Source organism: Paroedura picta, chromosome 2 (assembly GCF_049243985.1).
Source record: "Paroedura picta isolate Pp20150507F chromosome 2, Ppicta_v3.0, whole genome shotgun sequence".
Lineage (NCBI taxonomy): Eukaryota > Metazoa > Chordata > Lepidosauria > Squamata > Gekkonidae > Paroedura > Paroedura picta.
The window spans coordinates 39835200-39856241 of NC_135370.1; the positions used below are offsets into that span (position 1 = coordinate 39835200).

The 21042-nt window shown below is 41.8% G+C and overlaps 1 protein-coding gene and 1 long non-coding RNA gene across 4 annotated transcripts in view; one reads left to right on the forward strand and one right to left on the reverse strand.

The window, feature by feature from the left end:
• Window positions 1-21042, forward strand: part of LOC143829282 (uncharacterized) — a 63671-nt gene that overhangs the window by 17502 nt on the left and 25127 nt on the right. The window contains exon 2 of the long non-coding RNA XR_013228052.1: window positions 15774-15869. This is a non-coding gene — a long non-coding RNA (uncharacterized LOC143829282). The remainder of the gene's footprint in view (window positions 1-15773; window positions 15870-21042) is intronic.
• The window catches only part of SCN2A (sodium voltage-gated channel alpha subunit 2), a 135709-nt gene continuing 116403 nt past the window's right edge, over window positions 1737-21042 (reverse strand). For all 3 annotated transcript variants that reach the window (XM_077319845.1, XM_077319846.1, XM_077319847.1), the window contains 9 exons: window positions 20062-20216; window positions 17823-17996; window positions 14845-14967; window positions 11882-12163; window positions 10319-10372; window positions 7611-7748; window positions 6926-7030; window positions 6056-6326; window positions 1737-5312 (listed from right to left, as the gene is read on the reverse strand). In XM_077319845.1, the coding sequence (XP_077175960.1) occupies window positions 4117-5312; window positions 6056-6326; window positions 6926-7030; window positions 7611-7748; window positions 10319-10372; window positions 11882-12163; window positions 14845-14967; window positions 17823-17996; window positions 20062-20216 (2498 nt within the window). In that variant the 3' untranslated portion in view covers window positions 1737-4116. The remainder of the gene's footprint in view (window positions 5313-6055; window positions 6327-6925; window positions 7031-7610; window positions 7749-10318; window positions 10373-11881; window positions 12164-14844; window positions 14968-17822; window positions 17997-20061; window positions 20217-21042) is intronic.

Consider the following 21042-nt stretch of genomic DNA (forward strand, 5'->3'; position numbering starts at 1 on the left):
AATCTTAAAATATTGAGGGTTAAAAGCACTCTAAGATATCACACAATAAAGGTAGGGTCACTCTGGATCAATCCTGCTTGTTGCAGAAGGAAAATTTAAATTGTCCAAAATCAAAATGGAAATCATATTCTGTTTAAACGGCAGGGACTGAATCGACCTGGGATTGGAATAACACCTTGATGCAATGGTTAGTGATGGGTGCAAATTTCAATCTGTGCCCATCTGCCTGTATCAACTGTGCACACAAAAATGTGTATAACTTTTTAAAATGGATGGAGCAGTTTTCCCCACAAGAGTCTCTACAAATGGTGATAATTCTCACAGGACTCCTACAGCAATCCTAATCAGGTTTGCTCAGAATTGGGCTCAGTTCTATTTAATGGGGCTTACTCCCAGGAAACTATTCCTAGTAGGATTGCATTGATTGTCTTGGTGCTGTTATACCCAATTATGATGTAGGTCAGCAGGAACATGCCTCAATTAAACTCACAGACTTGATTTAGCTTAAATCCTAGCCCAAGGGAGAGCAACAGACTGTGCGTTGACTCCTGGGGCCACGGGGCCACACGCCTCAAGTAAGAACCAGAATACATGGATCCACCAAGCGTCCAATGGTTTTCACTATGCAATAAGTTTCTAGCCGAGGGCACGTGTATAGCCAACCAGTGACATGGAAGTGTTTCATTCCCAGCCAAGCCTCTTTTCTTTAAATAAGTTGCTGTTTTTCAGGTAAGGAATAGGGATGGGTCAATCAGAAGGCCCAGGAAGTGACTACAGTGTTTGGCTAAGTGAGGCAACAGTCCAAGCCACTGTGAACTCTTTCAGGTCCTCTAGAACAGTGGTCCCCAACCTTTTTATCACTGGGGACCGGTCAACGCTTGACAATTTTACTGAGGCCCAGGGGGGGGGTAATCTTTTGCCAAGGGACATCACCGCTGCCTGAGCCCCTGCTCCACTTGCTTTCAAGTCAGCACCCCTGAATTCCCGCTGCCCTCTGGGGGGCGCTGCCAGCAGCAGCCGTGCAGTGCCACACCAAGGGGGAGCCCCAGCCATGGCAGCCGCCGGAGAGCACCAAAGGTGAGCTAGTGGCAGAGTGGCAGGGCAGCCCCCGAGGTAGCAGCCGGGGAGGAGGAAGAGGAGGAGCCGCGGCCCAGTACCAAATGATCCATGGACCGGTCCCGGTCCCCGGACTGGGGGTTGGGGACCACTGCTCTAGAACTTGACTGCTCCTTGTTATCTGGAAATTGAGATGTAGCCTGATATTTGTTGAGCAGTGCCATGACACTTGCTCCAGTAAAAGCCCTGTTGAAGCACAGTTTAGAGCAGGCTTTCTCAGCCAGGGTTTTGTGAAACTCTGAGGTTCCTTGACAGCCCTGGAAGGATTTCCTGAATGGATGGGAGTTAATTAATTTTTAATATATTTTTAAAATCTGTTAAACATTTATCAGGTGATACGACCATATGTGGTCACGTTGACCTGCCCCCGCCTCCTAGAATGGTCAGTGATGGGGAGGGAAGGGTCCCAAGGCGGGTGTGTACACAGCTTTGCTTCCTAACCATATTCCGCATGATTGTGCCACTTCTGGGGTTTCTTGAAGTGTGAAGAATGTTTCAGGGGTTTCTCAACAGTAAAAGTTGCGAAAGGCTGGTTTACAGTCTCACATGATCTATCTTTAGAGTCAGAATTCCAGCCACATAAAAACTGTAGAGTAAAACACAAAGACAGAACAATTAAGTATGATAAAAAATGAAGTCTTTATTCTTTTGGCTCAATTGTAATGTGGCTTACCGTTCTTTATGGTAATAGCATTTTCCTGCATGCAGTTCACCAACACACAAAGTCAACAGTTTCAGTAAAAGGAGGAATTAACATTTAATTTTTGTTCGTGAATGGAATTTTTTTTTTTTTAAAGTCCTGATGTGATCAGAGATCTCAGTTCACTACTTGGTTCTCGTGGGGGGGGGGGGAAATATAATTGTGGAACCGCATATAATACTTAGAAGACTTCTAGTGCAGCATGAATCAACAAGATTAGTCTATGTAAACAAACACTGGAAAAGATCAAGGATTTTATGAATAAATAGACTAAATTGATACTGCTGATGCAGGCGGTGCTAGGAATTCAAACAAATCTTTCCCACCACATTTCAATGACAAGTTATAGCTATTTGGAAGCAAGTGCATTTTGGACTCGGTCTGAAAATTCACATTAAGATGTGTGCAAAAATACAGTACTAATTTAAAGAAACAAACAAACAGAAACCTAACATTACCTCCCATTCTCTCCTCTTTTTTTTTTTCAACTACTTTGTGAAGGTCTTCAGTTAGAAAGTGCTGTGAACAGAAAGTAATGTGGCATCCACCTGAAAGTCAGTTTTGTTTTGTTTTTCATCTATGTACAAAATGCTGAAAAATAAAATCAAACGATATTTGTACACTATTTATAATTGTCTTTCCTTAGAAAAAAATCCTAAACATGTATTTCGAACAGATTAAGCTGTTTCCGACATGACGTGTGTACAGTTTGGCTACACACTGTACAGTACTCACTCGAAAGTTAAGAGAGGAATAAAATAATTAAGAGCAAAGCAAGAAGCCTTTTTTTTTTGTTGTTTTGTTTTTGTTGTGTTTTTTTTTTTTAAATCCCGAAAGCTGCAAACTATTGCTTGATGAAATGAGGAATGATTTCCGGTTGAGCAATTTGTTTCACTTTTACCACTGACATATGGCTTCCCATATTAGATTTCTGAACAAATCCAAGTAAAATACAGCAGCGAAGGCAAGAATAAGTGACATGCATCAGTGATAGCCTCCAAACTACTTATAATGGTACAGAATACAGTCTTTTTTTTTTCTTTTCAAGGCTTGTGAAGTACACTCATTGTGGTACATATTTGATGCAATAAATATTGTGCCCAGGTCATTATTCGTTTGCTCAAACATGCACCACGGGGTTAAAATAACTATTTACATAGACAGCATTATCTCATTGACACATACAGTGTCAATCTTGCTGAAAGCAGAAGATGGCTAAACAATACTGGGGGAGAAAACAAAAAACAAAAACAGAAAATACAAAAGTATAAATGTTGGGTGTTTGTTTGTTTTTTTCTCCCCTACCCCACCCCTTTCTTTTGGCCAATCACACACTTTCCGAATCAATTTAAGAAAACGCGTTTTCCTGCAAGACACTGCAGCTCCTCCCCACCACAATTTAAACTTCGATTCGGATCGATGTTACAACCCGGTGGTCTGTTTAAGAAACTGGGGGTGAGGGGGGGGACCCCACAACCCTCTATTGAATAACTGTTGATTTCATGAGACTTACAGGCACATTAAGAATCGTCAGGATGAGACACAAAAGAGTTATACTGGTATTAAGCACCTCAGAATCTGGAACCACCCTGAAACATGGAAGTATTTAAAACTCTTGTGTAAAGTCTTATCGTTTTCCATGCATGGTCTATAAGTGCAGCATGCCTTTCATGCACATCGCTTCGGTCTGTACATTACAAGAGACTCAGACAGGAGAACAGCTGCTCCTCGTATGCTCCCCCCCATCCCTGTGCCCGCCCACCCTGGAACAGAAAACCCATTTACAAAAATAGTCACATATAATAGTAAACAACCTGTGAATTAAAAAAATGACAACCTCACCAACACGGATTTTTTTTTGTAAAAATATGGCAAAAATGTGGCAGTTGGAATGCAAACAGTGGATACAATTATTGTACTCGAGTGTTTTCAGGTCAAACACACAGAAATCCTAGGTTTGCACCTCTCTGACTGGTCCCTACAGTCTGGGTAGCCATTTCGCTTTCCTCTTCAGCAGTGTCAGCTGGTAATGAAAACAGTGACCTCCTCTCAAGGTTGCCGCCCTGTTTTACAGAATAGCATTTGGATGAGGAGGGGGCCACTGTCTTGTTAATAGGCACTGACCTTAAGTATATATCTAACATTTGTATATATATTTATAGATATATTTATATGTGAGTGTGTGTCTGTGTGTGTAAAAACAGTCAGTTTGGCATAAACCTCCTAGAGGGAGTCCTTTTGAAACAAGACTTTACTTTCTCAGGCTGTAAACAATATACCAATGGAACCATTCACTTTGCTCATTTTTTACTGTCCCTGATATCTTTACCTTTATCTTCTTTTTCTGATTTGTCTTTTTCATATTTTTCTTTATCAGGCTTTGTAACGCTATCATAGGAAGGTGGAGAGGTGGTAGAAGGGGTCATATCGTTTTTTTCGGGAGTAGAATTCTCATTGAGTTTGTCAATGATCATATCTTCTTTGATAAGCGTGTCATCTCCAGCTTTGATCCGATCTTTATTAAAAAGGCAGGAAACTTTTTTAATTTTTTGTTTTAAGAGGTAGCGCCTGAAGGCTCGCTGAATGATGACAGCAGATACTTCCTCTTGCTTTCGTTTCAGCGTGGTTGTGATGGGTTCATAGGAGGCTTTGGAAGGGTTGGCTTGCATAAACCGATCTTCCATTTGAACCCGGAGGGCATCCATTTCATCGCTCTCGCCCAACACGCGTTTTGTGAAAGCAAACAAGATGTCAAGGCAGTGAATTCTGTCACCACTTACCATAGGCAAGTCCATTGCAATAAGCTGAACCTTGTTTGGTTTTGGTATTAAAAGAGGTGGATCCAGTGAAGCAGCAAAATCGGAGAGTTTACTAAACTCTATGAATTGGGTGGCATCTGGATCAAACTTTTCCCAGACTTCATAGAACATTTCAAAGTCATCCTCACTCAACGGCTCGGCACTCTCTTCTGTTGCAACACTGAAGTTCTCCAGGATAACCGCAATGTACATGTTTACGACAACTAGAAACGATATGATAATGTAGCTGACAAAGAAGAAAATCCCCACAGAAGGATTGCCGCAGTCTCCTTTGACCGAGCTTCCTGGATGATCTTTGTTAGGGTCACAGTCTGGCTCCCCACTGTTGAGAATGGGTGCTAGCAAACCATCCCAGCCGGCAGAGGTGGTAATTTGAAAGAGGCAGATCATGCTGTTGCCAAAGGTTTCAAAGTTGAACATGTCATCAATCCCAACTTCTCTCTTGACGTAGGCAAAGTTGGACATTCCAAATATAGCGTATATGAACATGACAAGGAAAAGCAGGAGGCCGATGTTAAACAGGGCAGGCAGAGACATCATCAAGGCGAAAAGGAGAGTGCGGATCCCTTTGGCGCCCTTGATAAGCCGCAGGATCCGGCCTATCCTGGCGAGTCGGATAACTCGGAACAAGGTGGGGGACACAAAGTATTTCTCAATAATCTCCGCTAGAAACATACCTAAAACGGGGGAAATATTTAAAATGTTACAATTTCATCTACGGAATGTTAAAAGTTGCAGATCCCAGACTTAACCCTTTAAAATCTTGACTATTGCTACATATTATAGCAAATTAGATTCCAAGTGTTCCTTTAATGTACTATATACTTACGGCGGGTTAAGCCATGAGTATTTAGCTAGGACACCTCTAGTAAGCGTGAGGATTTTTTAAACCACCTAAGGAGAGTAAAAGGTAAAGGTAAAGGTATCCCCTGTGCAAGCACCGAGTCATGTCTGACCCTTGGGGTGACGCCCTCCAGCGTTTTCATGGCAGACTCAATACGGGGTGGTTTGCCAGTGCCTTCCCCAGTCATTACCGTTTACCCCCCAGCAAGCTGGGTCCTCATTTTACCGACCTCGGAAGGATGGAAGGCTGAGTCAACCTTGAGCTGGCTGCTGGGATTGAACTCCCAGCCTCATGGGCAAAGCTTTCAGACGGCTGCCTTACCACTCTGCGCCACAAGAGGCTTCTTACGCCACAAGAGGCTTCTAAGGAGAGTAACATGTACTATTCCTTTCTATATATGCTGAAACACACACAAACACAAAACCCTATGGAATGTTGAATACAATGGCTAACGCATGTCACTTTTTAATAGTATTCAGTAATAAAGTCTTCCTAGAGATGAAGTTTTAAGTAACAAAATAAATGTTCAGTCTTTAAATTTTTTCAGGTAATCTACTGAATTGATTTCGTCCTTACCTACAATCGATAAAATGACAACCACAAAATCAAAAATGTTCCAGCCAATGGTGAAATAATAATATCGGAGAGAAATCAGTTTCAGGACACATTCTCCTGTGAAAAGGACTATGAAGATCAAGTTAATTCGGTATAAAATGTTCTCCATTGCATCAGTTTGGTCATCTGTTTCCACCATCATGGTGACCATGTTAAGGCAGATAAGGATCATGATGCTGATGTCAAAGGCTTGCTTGGTTACAAAATCAAAAACCATGCCTTGGAATTTGTTCTGCGGATAAAACGAAATGATGTCTTATTCAGTTACCTCGTGATTTACCCAGATTACTAAAATATAGTTCTTCAGAACATTTGTAAATTCATTCCACAGTCAACTAATTAAGTTGCAATCAAAATGTGGTAGAATATAAAGTTCATTCTTCAGAAGAATTCTATGGTTCTATGATTCTAACTGCTGCTAGCTGGCTTTCCTCACACCATTCTACTAGCATATAAACTACAAAAGCCAAACGAGAGGAGTCAAAACATAACTACCTTCTTGGCCTCTATTGAACTTTCCAACATGGCACTGGAAATAAATGCATTAATAGATTCTACAGTAGTTTTGGAAGGATTACAGATTAAAATTGCATAGTTATTGTGTTCCAAATTAATCATAGTAGATAGGGTTATGATTTCCAGTCCCCAGAAGGAAACAGTTTAAAAAGGTGTCTTTTAAATGTTCTTTATGATGATGAGTTGCCTCTGTAGAACAGCTGGTTCAATTACGACTAAATGAAAATCGCCACTTATTTGCAAAGCACCTAACTCTAAGATGTGATTTCAAAGAACAAAAAATGAATAATCATTAGTGAAGCTCCCGATGCTTACCGCTGGTCTAGGAATAGGTTTCTGTGGTTTCTTGGAGCCGAGTTTTTTCATTGCGTTGTAGTATTTCTTCTGTTCTTCTGTCATAAAGATGTCTTGACCTCCAAAGTAAAGTGAGGATACCAAAACTGGTTACAACCAGGTACCTCTTTTTTTTTTAAGCAATTATATTCATAAATATTCTTGTAGTATTTTCCCATTAAGCCTACAGTCTGTACATCAACACTGAATGAATACAGGAGGCTGAATTTTTAGTAATGGACAGGATATTGCCTTTGCTTTCAGAAGTGTATGTATATAATTTCCCTTATTTTGCTCCCTCCCCCCAATAGTATGGGAATACAGAAATGCTACCAGGGAGCAATGTCCACATTCTGACTCTAATCCTTTGACATGACAAAAAAGGCTCGCGTGCCCATTCCTTTGTAGGTATGAGTCTACTTTTTCTATTGAAGTTAATGAGACAGCAGTTAATAAGAAGAGCTCCATGTGACAGCCAAGAACAATGGATAGTGACTTTGCTAGCCAGAGATTAGAAAACACAGTCTCATGAAAAATCTTTTATTTTTTTCAACAAAAGAATTTGTCAGTTTTAAATCCTTAAGGGAAACACAACAGCAGCTGAATCATCATCATCATGCCAACCCTTGACAAAAGTATGGAAAGCAGAGTGATAAAATTAACTTATCTTCTTTTTTTGCTGATTAAAATTATCTATGATGACGCCAATAAATAAATTCAAGGTGAAAAAGGAGCCAAAGATGATAAAGATGACAAAGTAAAGATACATGTAAAGGTTATCCTCATATTTAGGTTGTTCTTCTACCTACAAAGCAAACACACCGGTTAGACCAAAGAAACAATGTCAATTAATATAAAATTGGAAGACTTTTGTTCTTATGTATCTCAAGACCAGTGCTTAATACCAGTTTAATTAATTGAACCATTCTTGGGTTAAATGATCTGAACCTTCTCTAAAGAAGTCTTCCAAAAGTATTAATAAGGATGTGCATTTAGAAAACAATATATTTTTCAGATTTCGGGAAGTGCATAATACCATCACTGGAGTGGTTGTTTTTCAACCAAATGACATAAAAATGGTTTGAACCCTGGGGAGGGGGAGTCTTTAGCAGACAGGTTTCAAGCAAATTGATCCAAAGGGTCCAATTCTTTGGGCAGCTACACAAGATGCTTACCCACCCTACTTGTTTCCATGTTTGTTAAAAAGATACTAGGCTTTCTTCAGGGCAAGGCCAATAACTGAACACGCAACTGAGCAAGCAACCACTTGCCAAAAGCCTCCCAAAGATAACAGAACCAACAAGCCCAACAGAAACAAAGGTTAATTCCACACATGTTAAATAATTCACTTTCAATGCCCTTTAGAAGTAGGTTTTCCTGTTCAGCACAGGTAAATCCAGCTGCAAACGCACATTGAAAGTGTGTTATCCAATGTGTGGGCAATGGGCCAAAGTCAAACCAGAGGATCCTAGCAGACCCATAAGTCAGTGCGGCAAGCCCAACACAAACAATATCAGACCACAGAATTCCAGCAGAACAACTGAAACAAGCCCAACAGAGCCACTTAGAGAATCCAAGTCAAACCAACCTGGCATGTCAGTAGCAAGGCAGCCTATCAGACCTCACAAGATACTGACACACAAGCACACTAATATCACTCCCCTAAGGAATGCAAGAGGGAAGGATTAGGGAGCACTCAGGTTTCCTCTCTGTAAAGGTAAAGGTATCCCCTGTGCAAGCACCGGGTCATGTCTGACCCTTGGAGTGACGCCCTCTAGCATTTTCATGGCAGACTCAATACGGGGTGGTTTGCCAGTGCCTTCCCCAGTCATTACCGTTTACCCCCCAGCAAGCTGGGTACTCATTTGACCGACCTTGGAAGGATGGAAGGCTGAGTCAACCTTGAGCTGGCTGCTGGGATGGAACTCCCAGACTCATGGGCAGAGCTTTCAGACTGCATGTCTGCTGCCTTACCACTCTGCGCCACAACTACCTCTCTGTAGTCTGCAGCAACAGAAATAAGCAGCAGAATAATTATCCAAATTGATTGGTACTAGATAAAATCCACATTCCAACTGTGTTTTTAAAAGCCCTCAACTGAACCCCAGTGCCTTTTGGCACAACTCTGTGCAATAAATAAATAAATGTGGTGCCACTCTCAAAAAGAAAAAACACAAACACCACTGGAACAAGAAGAGATGTAAGGAAAGCAGATGCCAATATGTCAACTACAAGAAGCAGAACCCATAGAAGTACCTTAAATTGAAGCTCATGTATGTTGTATTGGTTTGTGGTAGGAGGGGACAGGAGCTCCAGTGACAGGCAACTACAGCTCTGTCACTGGACTCCCCTCTAGGGGCATTTTGTGTGCACAGGAGGCCCACCAGCACCCCCAGACACAGCCTGCTCATGTCCTTGATGTCCACCCTTCCAGATAGGTGATTATTACTCTGATGGCAGACTTAGTGTTTTATGACATGTGAGGCTGCAACATCTTGGACTTACATTTCTTGAAGCATGTGTACAACCAACAAATAAAAAATATAATTCATATTACTGCTATGCTACCACTGGCGGCATTCTGTAGATCTGGCCCAGTGAGTGTTGTCCTGTTTACATTTGGCCTTATGTATTATTGAGTAGCACATTGTTGATATACTTCTTGGAGACACAATATAAGACCGATAGGCAAAACCTCCCCTTCTGGCCTTCATTTATTATTAGCTAAGATTTTATGGCTTTTAATTTAGGTTTTAATCTCAGAGTAAACTAGGGTTTGTACTTTCCCATTTTAAATACCTTCCATTTGCTATCCTGGTATGACGAGTTCCCAAACGTATAAACAGAATGATTACTCAGAGCTGTTTAGTGATAAAAGTGGAACTGCTCATTCTTAGAGGGTCTTTGAGACTTTTGCATAGCTAAAGCTCACAGAGGAGATAGGAAGAGTGGAGAACACCAGTTAGAGTTTATGTGAGCTATTTAATAAGAAAATGAACTGAGAAAACAGTTCAGATACTCAGAACAAACTAAGAGGTAAATCAAACATATAGAAATCACTCAAGGTGCAGCCTCTTCTTGCAGTGTACCATGTCAGCCGGCAAAAAAATTCCAGTTTGCATAGGAACTAAGTGACCTGCCAGTAGAATAAAGATGGACTGTAATTCACTAGTAGAACATCTGCTTTGCACACTGAAGGTCCCAGGTTCAATCCTTGGCATCTCCATTTAGATAGAACATGATGTGCTCTGCTCCTTGTCAGTGTGTAAGTAGTACTGGGCTAGATCAGGCTTTCTCAACCAGGGTTATAGCCAAAATAGTAGATGTGTAAAGTTTGAAAGCAAATAAATAAACGTGCCACAGCAGCATACTTACATTTCGTGAATCCACAGCTGCATACATGATATCCATCCAGCCTTTAAAGGTGGCCTGCAAGTGGAAGATATACTTAACGCCTGCTCTTCATAGGCAAATCATTTATATATGTACCATACCTATCAGCGTCATCGTACTTTAAAAGAAAGAAACCCTTTGCTGTTTGATCTCAGATATGATAAACCTAATAAGTTTAAATGTTTCCCCCCCTTAATAGCAAAATACACAGCAAGGCAATAAAACAAATACCTTTACTGAATAATGGAATTTATGAACCACTGAATGTTTAGAATACCAAATTAGTATGCAAAAAATAAGCTGATTTCCAGTAGATCAATGAGTAGGATCATTCAAGATCAGCTGGCATATATGGGAACAGAAAAACCTAATCTTCATAAATTTGGTCTGATTAGCCTAGTGAGAAGACGACTAAGAGGTGATAATGATAACCATCTTCAAATGCCTGAAGGGCTGTCATACAGAAGATGGAGCAGAGTTGTTTTTTGTTGCCCCAGAGGGTCAAATCAGGGCCAATGGGTTGAAATTAATTCAAAAGAATTTTCAGCTAAACATCTGGAACTAGTTCTTGACAGTTGAAGCAGTTCCTTGGTGGAACAGGCTTCCTCAGAAGGTGGTGAGTTCTCCTTCTTTGGGAGTTTTTAAGAAGAGGCTAGACAGAAATGCTGATTCTGTAAATTTAGGCAGATTGTGAGTGGGTGGGCAGAAGGGCTTGTGTCGATGTTTGGCTCTTTTGACCCTTTCTTGCATGCCCAGGGAAATGCCAACCATCACTTTGGGGTTGAGAAGCAAATTTCCTCCAGGCTAGACGGCCAGGGCTTCTATTTTTTTGAAGGGGTATATCATCTGGGCATGGAATTGGGGTCACTGTGAGTGGGCAGGTAGTTGTGGGTTTCCTACATTGTGCAGGGGGTTGGACTACATGATTCTGGAAGTCCCTTTCAACTCTATGATTCTAACAGGCATTTAAATGAAGCATTGTCGATTTAGTACATGGGCGCCTGCTCATAAAGCCATTTGTTCTACAACAAGCACCCTGTGTCTAGAATGCCACCTTAATATAAACTTCCAATCCAGTGAGTATAATTTGAAATACCAAGCATGAAAGATACAATGCAGGTTTCTTAACTATTTTTATCATATGACACCTCCTCTGTACTCATGCTGTGCCGCTGCTTCCCCGTCGCTTTCTGGACTGTCCTGATAAGGGCCCAATTGGAAGGCGCTTTGCGCCTTCCAATTGGGCCCTCACCCGACTGGTTAGAACTCTTGTCTGTCTTGGTGAGGGCCCAATTGGAAGGCACTATGCGCCTTCTGATTGGGCCCTCACCTGGACTGGCCCCGCCCACTCTCTACCCACGTAGGCCTTAGCCTTTTATTTAACTGTGACCCACTGTTAAAGATGTATGCATTTTATAGACAAGTTTACTGTAGGAAGACCGGGTTCTTTATCTTTATATTTTTTCTAGTAAAGGATACAACTGCTGAAAGTAAGTAATCACAGGGTTCGTAATTTTAAGAAATATGGATAGAATGGCTACTTACGACTTGAAGCAAAGAAAGGTAACCAAGACCCACGTTATCAAAGTTGACCTTCACATTTTTCCACCGGGCTGTTTCATTTCTTTCTATGAGTTCTTCACACTGAGTCTGATTGTCAACTTGGCTGATATCAAACATTTCACCAGTGGATGTATTAACACAGTGGTAGAATTTGCCAGCAAACAGATTTACTCCCATAATGCTGAAGATGAGCCAGAATATAAGACACACAAGAAGTACATTCATGATAGATGGTATAGCTCCCAAGAGAGCATTCACCACAACCTGCCGAGTAAAAGAAACCACAGAGGAAAAGGTGTGTGAACTTCATGCAAATACAAAACTAATGAAGTATTTTACCACCTGGAAGAACTTTTAAAAAGTCCAAAGGCCTAAAAATGTAGACATTAAGCAGTTTTAAATGATGCTCTATTCAGCTCTGGATAGAATGGAAAGACAAGCAAGAAGAAAAAAACACACAAAGGGCAATAATATATAAAATAAATATATAAATAAATTCATATATAAAATATATAATATATAAAAATAAAAATCAGATTGGATATTGTCAACCACATGAATTTTCTAAGAAACAAAAAGACTGATGTAAAATACAAAAATATGGACAATTATTATATAAATAATGCAGCTAAGCATATGTTTTAAGGATAACTGGTAACGGTTCTAAACCTGATGACATCAAGAAATCCTAATGAAAACATTAGGTTAGATCTTGTAAACCATAAGCCCAAAGTCCTTGTAGGTGCAAGTTTTCCTATACCTCATTTTCACAGCAGCCCCTTATGACCTCTCCCAAAATGGCATTACCAGGGATTGCAGGGGGGAATCCTTGTGGATGGGTGGGGGGGGGGACTGCATTTATGGGGGGCTGCACCTAGGAAGAGAACTGGGTAAAATGGCTGCTCCTCAGCCAGCAGTGTTGCAAGAAGCTCCACTGGTCGAAGAGTGTGAGAAATCTTATCCGGTTTCCCCTCCTCATTACAGCTCTTCTCCTCTCCCCCCCCACTACAAGCCTTTTTGTCCATGGAGCCCACTAACCCTTGACAAAGTCTTCTCAGGGATTGTGTGTCATGGAAAGTGGAAAGAGATACGTTTATGGGTTCTATTCTGCTAATAATTATTTCTTAGGTAGTTTTAATGGAAGCCGTCCAAATAATTCAGGACACTCTGTGCTGGTGTGTAAGCTTGTCCAGTTTATTAGTGTGAACAGGATGGAACTGCTATCCTATGGGGAACTTAGCATCTGTGCTTTTCGGTATTCAAAAACACTCCTCTCAAGTAACTCATCAACCTCTTGCTGCAGATTCAGGAAGATGAAGTCTGACCTGGAGAGATCTGCTAAAGCAGGGGTGGCCAAACTGTGACTCTCCAGCATGCTAGTGGCAGGGGCTCATGGTACTTGTAGTCTATGGACATCTGGAAAGCCACAGTTTAGCCAGCCCTGTGCTAAAGAATCGAAGTTCAGTGACGTTTCTTAGAGCTGCGGCACTTCACTCCAGAAAGCAGATTCCTTAGAGCTGTGTAATATTATTATTTGGGCAAGCATGCAGCAGGGAGGATAATATTATAGCACTGTTTTTTCTAGTAGGCTTTTGGCTAATTGTTAAAATTAGGTTACGCAGCCTTAACTGTAGAAATATGGTATGTTTAAAATAACACATGAATGGACAGCTAGTGACAGCATTAGTAGTACAGATAGCTGACTTAAAGGCATGGGTCCTGCTAAGCCCTGGGGGATGTCTGTCTTTCTCTTCTCGTTACATGAACAGGCATGTCTTACTCCTTCCATAATTGCCGAGTTTCTGCAGCTGACCTACATTTCCCCTTTCCTGAGTCCTGTGGCTATGCCACTCGTTTACAGTATGAATCCTCTGACGAAGCTCAAAATATAAGAGTGTCAGATACATGTTATCATCTGCCCAATTTGAAATGTGAATGATAGGGGCCCCAGGAATAGTTGTCACTTGAAGAGACAAAAGGCACGGCAATTCTGAATGTAGCTGTGTCTATGTGAAGTAGCATATTGCATGCATAAAGAATGTTGGCCTTGATGCATTATTAAACAGAAGAATGGTTTTGGGAGTGGGGGGAGATGCTAAAGAAGAAGCACGGCTCTCATTACATTCTTGAACGGGTAAAGAGTTCATAGCAGCAAGAAGATGAACATTTCGCTTGGATACGAGAAAGCTGAAGGAGGTATCTCACTCAAGAAATTCTGTTGCAACTGTTTGGATTTCACCGTCCTGAATTACCTGGAGTCATCCATACAAGTGTGCCTACTGTAAGTGTGAGTAAGGAGCAGGGCCTTTTACACATTTGCCTACAAACTAGGATTCTGAATGAGAACTAAAAAGTAGTCTTACAGTGGTCCCCAACCTTTTCATCACCAGGGACCGGTCAACGCTTGACAATTTTACTGAGGCCCGGAGGGGGGGGGGTAGTCTTTTGCCAAGGGATGTCACCTCCGCCTGAGCCCCTGCTCCGCTTGCTTTCCCGCCTGCGCCCCTGACTTCCTGCCACCCACTGGGGGGCGCTGCCAGCAGCAGCTGCCCTGTGTCATGTCGAGGGGGAGCCCCAGCCATGGCGGCCGCCGGAGAGCACCAAAGGTGAGCCGGCAGCAGAGTGGCAGGCAACCCCCCAAGGCAGCAGCCAGGGAGGAAGACGAGGAGGAGCCGCGGCCCGGTATCGACTGATCCACAAGCCAGTACCAGTCCTCGGACTGGTCTAGAATCCTGGGTTGCAAGTGACCAAGGTTTGCTTGTGATGTGTGAATACAGCCCTAAATGACTTGTTACGAAAACCCACTCATTAAATTCTTGGATGAGACACAATTTGAACTGGGGACTTGACTGGGGACTCACATTCTTAATAGATCAGCAGGAAAATGGTATGACTGGTTTTGTTTCATATATGCTTTATTTCAGGCTCGTAATTTTTTTTCTTACCCTCATTCCTTCAAATCTTGATAAGGCTCTTAGAGGTCTCAAAGCTCTTAAAGTCCTAAGCGACTTAATTGCACCAAGTTCTGAGTAGCCCAAGGCATTCGCTGTTAAGCTAACTAAAGAAACCTATACAAATAAAAGAAAGGAATTCATTAGATGCATGCGTACTTTTAAAAGATACACCACCCTTTTACGCTCAAGAAAGACTTCTTTGTAACTTCAGACAAATCTTTCAAGTTAGCTGAACAAAAATATCTACTGAAGAGCATGTCCTGATAATACCAGTTTACAGTAACGGAAAAATATTTATTTTTTATTATATTTATATACCATTTTTTACATACCAAAATATGCCATTTTGTAAAGGAGGAGTTGAAAATGTAAATGTAAATTATTAGTAGAAATTAATCCTAAGAAAAGTAGTAGTAGTAGTAGTAGTAGTAGTAGTAGTAACAGTAGTAGTAGTAGTAGTAGTAGTAGTAGTAGTAGTAGTAGTAGTAGAAGAAGAAGAAGAAGAAGAAGAAGAAGAAGAGTTGGTTCTTATATGCCGCTTTTCTCTACCTGAAGGAGTCTCAAAGTGGCTTACAGTCACCTTCCCTTTCCTCTCCCCACAACAGACACCCTGTGAGGTGGGTGAGGCTGAGAGAGCCCTGATATTCCTGCTCAGCCAGAACAATTTTATCAGTGCTGTGAGGAGCTGGCTGCATGTGGGGGAGTGCAGAATCGAACCTGGCATGCCAGACTAGAAGTCCGCACTACTAACCACTACACAAAACTGGTTCTCAAGCAACTTATCCTAAATACACAGCATCACAAACATAGAATCAGTCCTTTGTGAACATGTCCATGTCCATGAACATCTTGAGGAAGCACCCCCAATTTTTCAGGATGCAGCCAAACCCACCCACATATTGTCCATCTTCTTTTTTAAGATGCTGCTGGGAGCAACGTCACATTCGGAAGAGACTGATCGATTCCTCAAATCAAATTGGAAGCCAAGGAGCAAGTGTAACCCTAATATTTACCTGGTAAGTGTATTTTTTTCGGTATTTGCGGGCAGGGTTTATTAAACCAAATGCACATGCCTACCTGAAATAAGGCCACATTACAGCTGATTGCTAGGGGGTAGCCATTACACGGCCAGCCCCTGTTAATCAACTGGCCAGTAGGCATCCTTTTAAAGCAGGGGTAGTCAAACTGCGGCCCTCCAGATGTCCATGGACTACAATTCCCATGAGCCCCTGCCAGCATTCGCTGGCAGGGGGCTCCTGGGAATTGTAGTCCATGGACATCTAGAGGGCCGCAGTTTGACTACCCCTGCTTTAAAGGGACATGGAGAGGCAAGGAGTCCGAAAATTCTTCAACTCCTTGGATATGTTTCTGCAAAGCAAAAATTAGTTTCTGACTTCAGGCAAGCCGTTTCCACAAAGCCAACTGGTCTGGGGCTGATTAAGGGAGGTGCCAAACCAAACGTACAACACTTGCCATTTTTTTCTCCAGATCATTTTGAACCCTTAATTTATGTTTATAGTAATTTAAACGCAAGTAGTTCAAAGAAAGCAGAAGTGCCTGTTTCTAAACTGGCAAAGCCATTCCAAGAGGATTTGCATTCTAAATAGATGGCTGTAAAGGCTTGGGGTAAAGGATAGACTGTGGAGTGGCCATAATTCAGCTATTTCAAATACAACATTATGCCGGTCCATTATAGTAATTTGTTCCATTCATAGTTGTGCTAACAATGTTCCGCTCACCAGCCACGGATGGGAAATGGCAGATCAGCTCAGAATTCTTAATTCTACTGTTGGCTAATAAATCACCGCATTGATTTCAGACAAATGGCAGAAATTTGTGATTGGTAAACCACCGCTATGTCCAATTTACAACTGATCCTTTTAAAATGAATCAAGCTAAAGGACATCTGCAGGATGTTCTAAATCATTTTTAAAGGATTAATTCAGAGTCATAGCTTCTGGATTAGCCCAATGACATTGATGTGACCTTGAAGCCTCCTTAAATCCCACTCTTCTCCCACACTGAATGAGGCCCTCTCTGTCAACACTTCTCCCCAATTCATGTTGCTTAATGGAGGTTGAGACACAGGCAACAGAGACGGCCAAGAGAACTTCAGGCCCTTGAATCCTGCTGCATGTGATCCCATGATCCTAGATGCCTTAAGTACACTGCTGAGGCCTACCTCATCTAGACGAGACCCTGTTTGTGTAACCCACTTTGCATTACTTACTGAAGAGGTCTCTCCAGATCAAAAAACCTTTGGATGCTGCTATACAAGCACTTTGCTTCTGAAGAACCCAGAACTCATGAAAACTACAGAGTTGTCTTGGACGTATCTCATGGGCACAGGAGTATCTGAAGACTTTGGGAAGCCTGAATCCCTTCTGGCCAGTACAGGGCACTCTTTGCTGCAATCTCTATCCCAAATTAATGCAAAACAAAGGAACAGTGGGCAATAGGCTTGCCTACTTCCACTTCCCACTGTGAGCAGATTCTCCTGCCTCAAGCAGGCCCCTTCTGCTGTAGACTGACAGGATCCCTTACCAACTGCAGACATGGACTAGAAGTCTAGTTTGTGTCCTATTTTGGACTCAACAGCTTTGTTGCAGATTTCAGAATTTTGCCCAAAAACGACAGGCCATGCAAGGGGCATGCTATCTTCAGGAATGCCTTGTTCAACTAAGTGAAACTTAATCATCCTTGATTATACTATATATAGTAGTGTTAAATCACAGCACTACTGAAATCCACCATGCATTTTCTAGATCTGTGGTTGATATAAGCAGGTAAATATTCTACTTCTGTTCCCACTGAAGCACCCCATTATAGAACTGTGGATCAAGTTACTCTTTGATTTTACTCAAGCACTTCCTTTCTGAAAGCAACATGTTAACAAGCCATTGGGGAAAGAAACAACAATAATTTAATGCACGTATCTCATGCATACAGATTAAAAGTAAAATACATACATCAACAATGAGGAAATCCAGCCAGCACCAAGCATTAGTGAAATACACTTGAAAGCCATAGGCCACCCACTTCAGAAGCATTTCCAGGATGAAGATGTACGTGAAGACCTTGTCAGCATACTCCAGCATCGTCTTAATAGTCTTGCGCTGTTCAATATATATGTCTTCAAAGGCCTGAAAATGAAGTTTAATTTTATTCATTTATATATTTACACAACAACTATATCTTGCGTTTCTGCCCAATCAAGACCACCACAGTAGCTAAAGATTCAAACAGCATGATGAAAAATACATCATACACCCAATTTAAAGCTATAGCTAAGAAAACATATATAAAACAAAATACATCAAATTATAAATAAGACAGGGAGGAGGAAATGCCAGACACACACACAAATTCTTCAACCAGTGGCAGAAGATCATGATTCACTCATTCATTCATTGACTTTTAGACAGCCCCTCCCCGCGGGAAGGTTCAAGGCAGTTTACAACGTAAACATACAATAAAACCATTTAAAAACATTTTTACATTCTGCATTTTGCCATTTCCACACCACTATACTTGGAGCACCTTCTGGGGATTTGCTCGAAAATTGGTTGAAAATTGATTGTGAAGTGTAATTCCTGGGGAGGGAGTTCTATAAGTCTGGCACCATGACCAAGGAGGCCCACCCACAGGCTGCCTGAGAGAGTGGGGTACTTGATGCAGGACCTCAGAGGAAGGTTGTAAAGGTTGGATATGTTGGTACACGATTAGGCAGTTCTTAAATTATGTTAGTTCCAAACCACAAATAAATATAACAAACAGTGACAGCATAACCTACGATTGTTATTCCATTTGGGCCACAAACTTCATCAAATAATTAATCAATATTCCCAGTTTCCTCCCTCTTTGTTCTCTTACAGATCTACCAATGAGGTTTGAAATTTCTAATTCTAAGCCAATCTGCTTTGAGAAGCATCTTATTTTGAGTTAATTTGATGCCTCCAAAGTATGTGAAATCCCCCTCTCATACTTTTGGGGCATCAAGTTATCCGAGTCTCTCAGCTTTCTAGCCGTTGAGTCCCAACTCAATAATGGACTCCAGGTGCTGGCTCAAAACTCCTGGATGAAAACACATTTTGTGGAAAGGTTTATGCAACTTTCCATTGGCCCTTCCATCCCAATGCAGGCAATCTGCAAAGGTAATGCTCAGCTCATCCACCTCTCTTACATCACCTTTCAAATATTTAAAGACATCAATCATGTCCTCTCTCAACCTCTTCTTCTCCGGGCTAAACATTCCCACAGATATGTTAATCCCTTTTTAACTCTTTAAAAAAATCCTAGAACTGTAAGAGACCTGCCTCCACACAAAAAAAGTATTGATCAGTGAACTTTTCCTCATCTTAAGTAATCAATATATTGGGCTCTGTTTCCCTGCTGTGTTGCTTACCTGATCCAAAATGGCCTCAGGGAGAGTCATTTGCCCATTTTGAAGCTATGCATATGACCTCAGTATTTGATTTTCCAGTTTTGTGTTATTTGGGGTCTACCTAACCCCCAAAAGTTTAAAGAAAAATTCTGAACTACATGGTGAGGTAGGGTATAAAACAACACAGAACAATTGGCCCCATTGTGTGAGAAAATTAATGGAGGATTATTATTTTTTAATTTGATTTCTATACCACCCTTCCATATGGCTCAGGGCGGTTTACATACAACATGGGGGGGGGGATACATGGAACAAATTAATATATCATAAACAATTTGGTAGAAATTACATGTAAATCATGACATAGAAAAAGAAAAGCTGATTTTTATACCCTGCTTTTCAGTGCCTGAAGGAGTCTCAAAGCGGCTTACAATCACCTTCCCTTCCTCTCTCCACAACAGATACCCTGGGTGAGGCTGAGGGAGCTCTGACAGGACTGCTCAGGGAAAGCAGCACTATCAGAACTGTGATGATTCCAAGATCACCCAGCTGGTGTCATGTGGAGGAGTGGAGAATCAAACCTAGCTCACCATATTAGAAGTCACTGCTCTTAACAACTACACCACACTGGCTCACTTTTGAAGAAAATATTTTTGCTCAGTTCTAGGATGAGTGATGACCAAAATAAGTGGGTAGGTTGGATGCACTGAAAATAAATACGTTTTCAGTTTGGGTGACAGTATGCAATCTATTGCTTCCTATGCTAACTCCCCATGATAAGCAACACATTTCAAAACGAATCATTATTCCATGTTTCCATTTACCAGAGCACCGCTGCTGAGGAGAATCATGAAGACAATGAAAGTCTCAAACCAGTTATGTTCCACTATTTTGTAGCAGGTCTTCCGGAGGTTCCACCAGATTTTCGCTTTCCCATCTTCCGTGCTGACTTGGCAGCATTTGAACTTCCGCACACAGCCTGGCAACGTAAAAGGATGTGATAGATAAGAGGAGGACAGCAAGATGTTCCGAAACACCAGTTAATGACTGACATATTCTGTGGTCAGTTGATTCGTTTTACAAAATGTTCATCCGGCTTTTTTGCCACCACAAAGGCCAAGAAGTTGGCTAACAAATTAAAACATATGCAATCCCTTTTTCAGAATGGAGTTGTCTTTGTAAGGTAGGCACTCTTGGCTCACCTAGTTTTTGAATGATCAAAAGGATTAAACTGCTGGTGGAGAAGAAGGAGCTTATAAATATAAATCAAGACATCTTTTCTATTACAGCAGTAGTTCTCATCCTTCTTAATGCCGTGATCCCCTTTGGGTCACCGCTGTGCCGCTGCCGCCGCTAGTGGCCTAGTAGTACATGGGTCCACATCCTGTAATACAGCGGTTCTCAAACTGGGGGTCGATTGACTCTTTCCCAGGGGACAACGAGGCAGTGTGGTGGCGACCCAAAGGGGTGTGCGGCATTAAGAATGCAGGCTTTGCAATCTCTGATGCCTGAAGCAGCCAGTGCCGCGGTGCGGCAGGGAGGGGCAGCTCCGGCGCATGCGTGCACTTACATGCAGCTGCTGGCTGGTGCACCGCCACCACCACTCCTCCTCTCCGCACTGTGGAGCTGGCCACTCTGGGTGTCAGAGATCGCTGGAGTGGCTGAACCGTTCTGGAGCACACAAGCCTAAATGGCAAAGTGCATTGTGGCAGCGCAGCAGCCTCAGTGATTCCTGGGGAAGGGTCGATCGACCCCCGAGGTTGAGAACCGCTGTATTATGGGATGTGGACCCATATACAACTAGA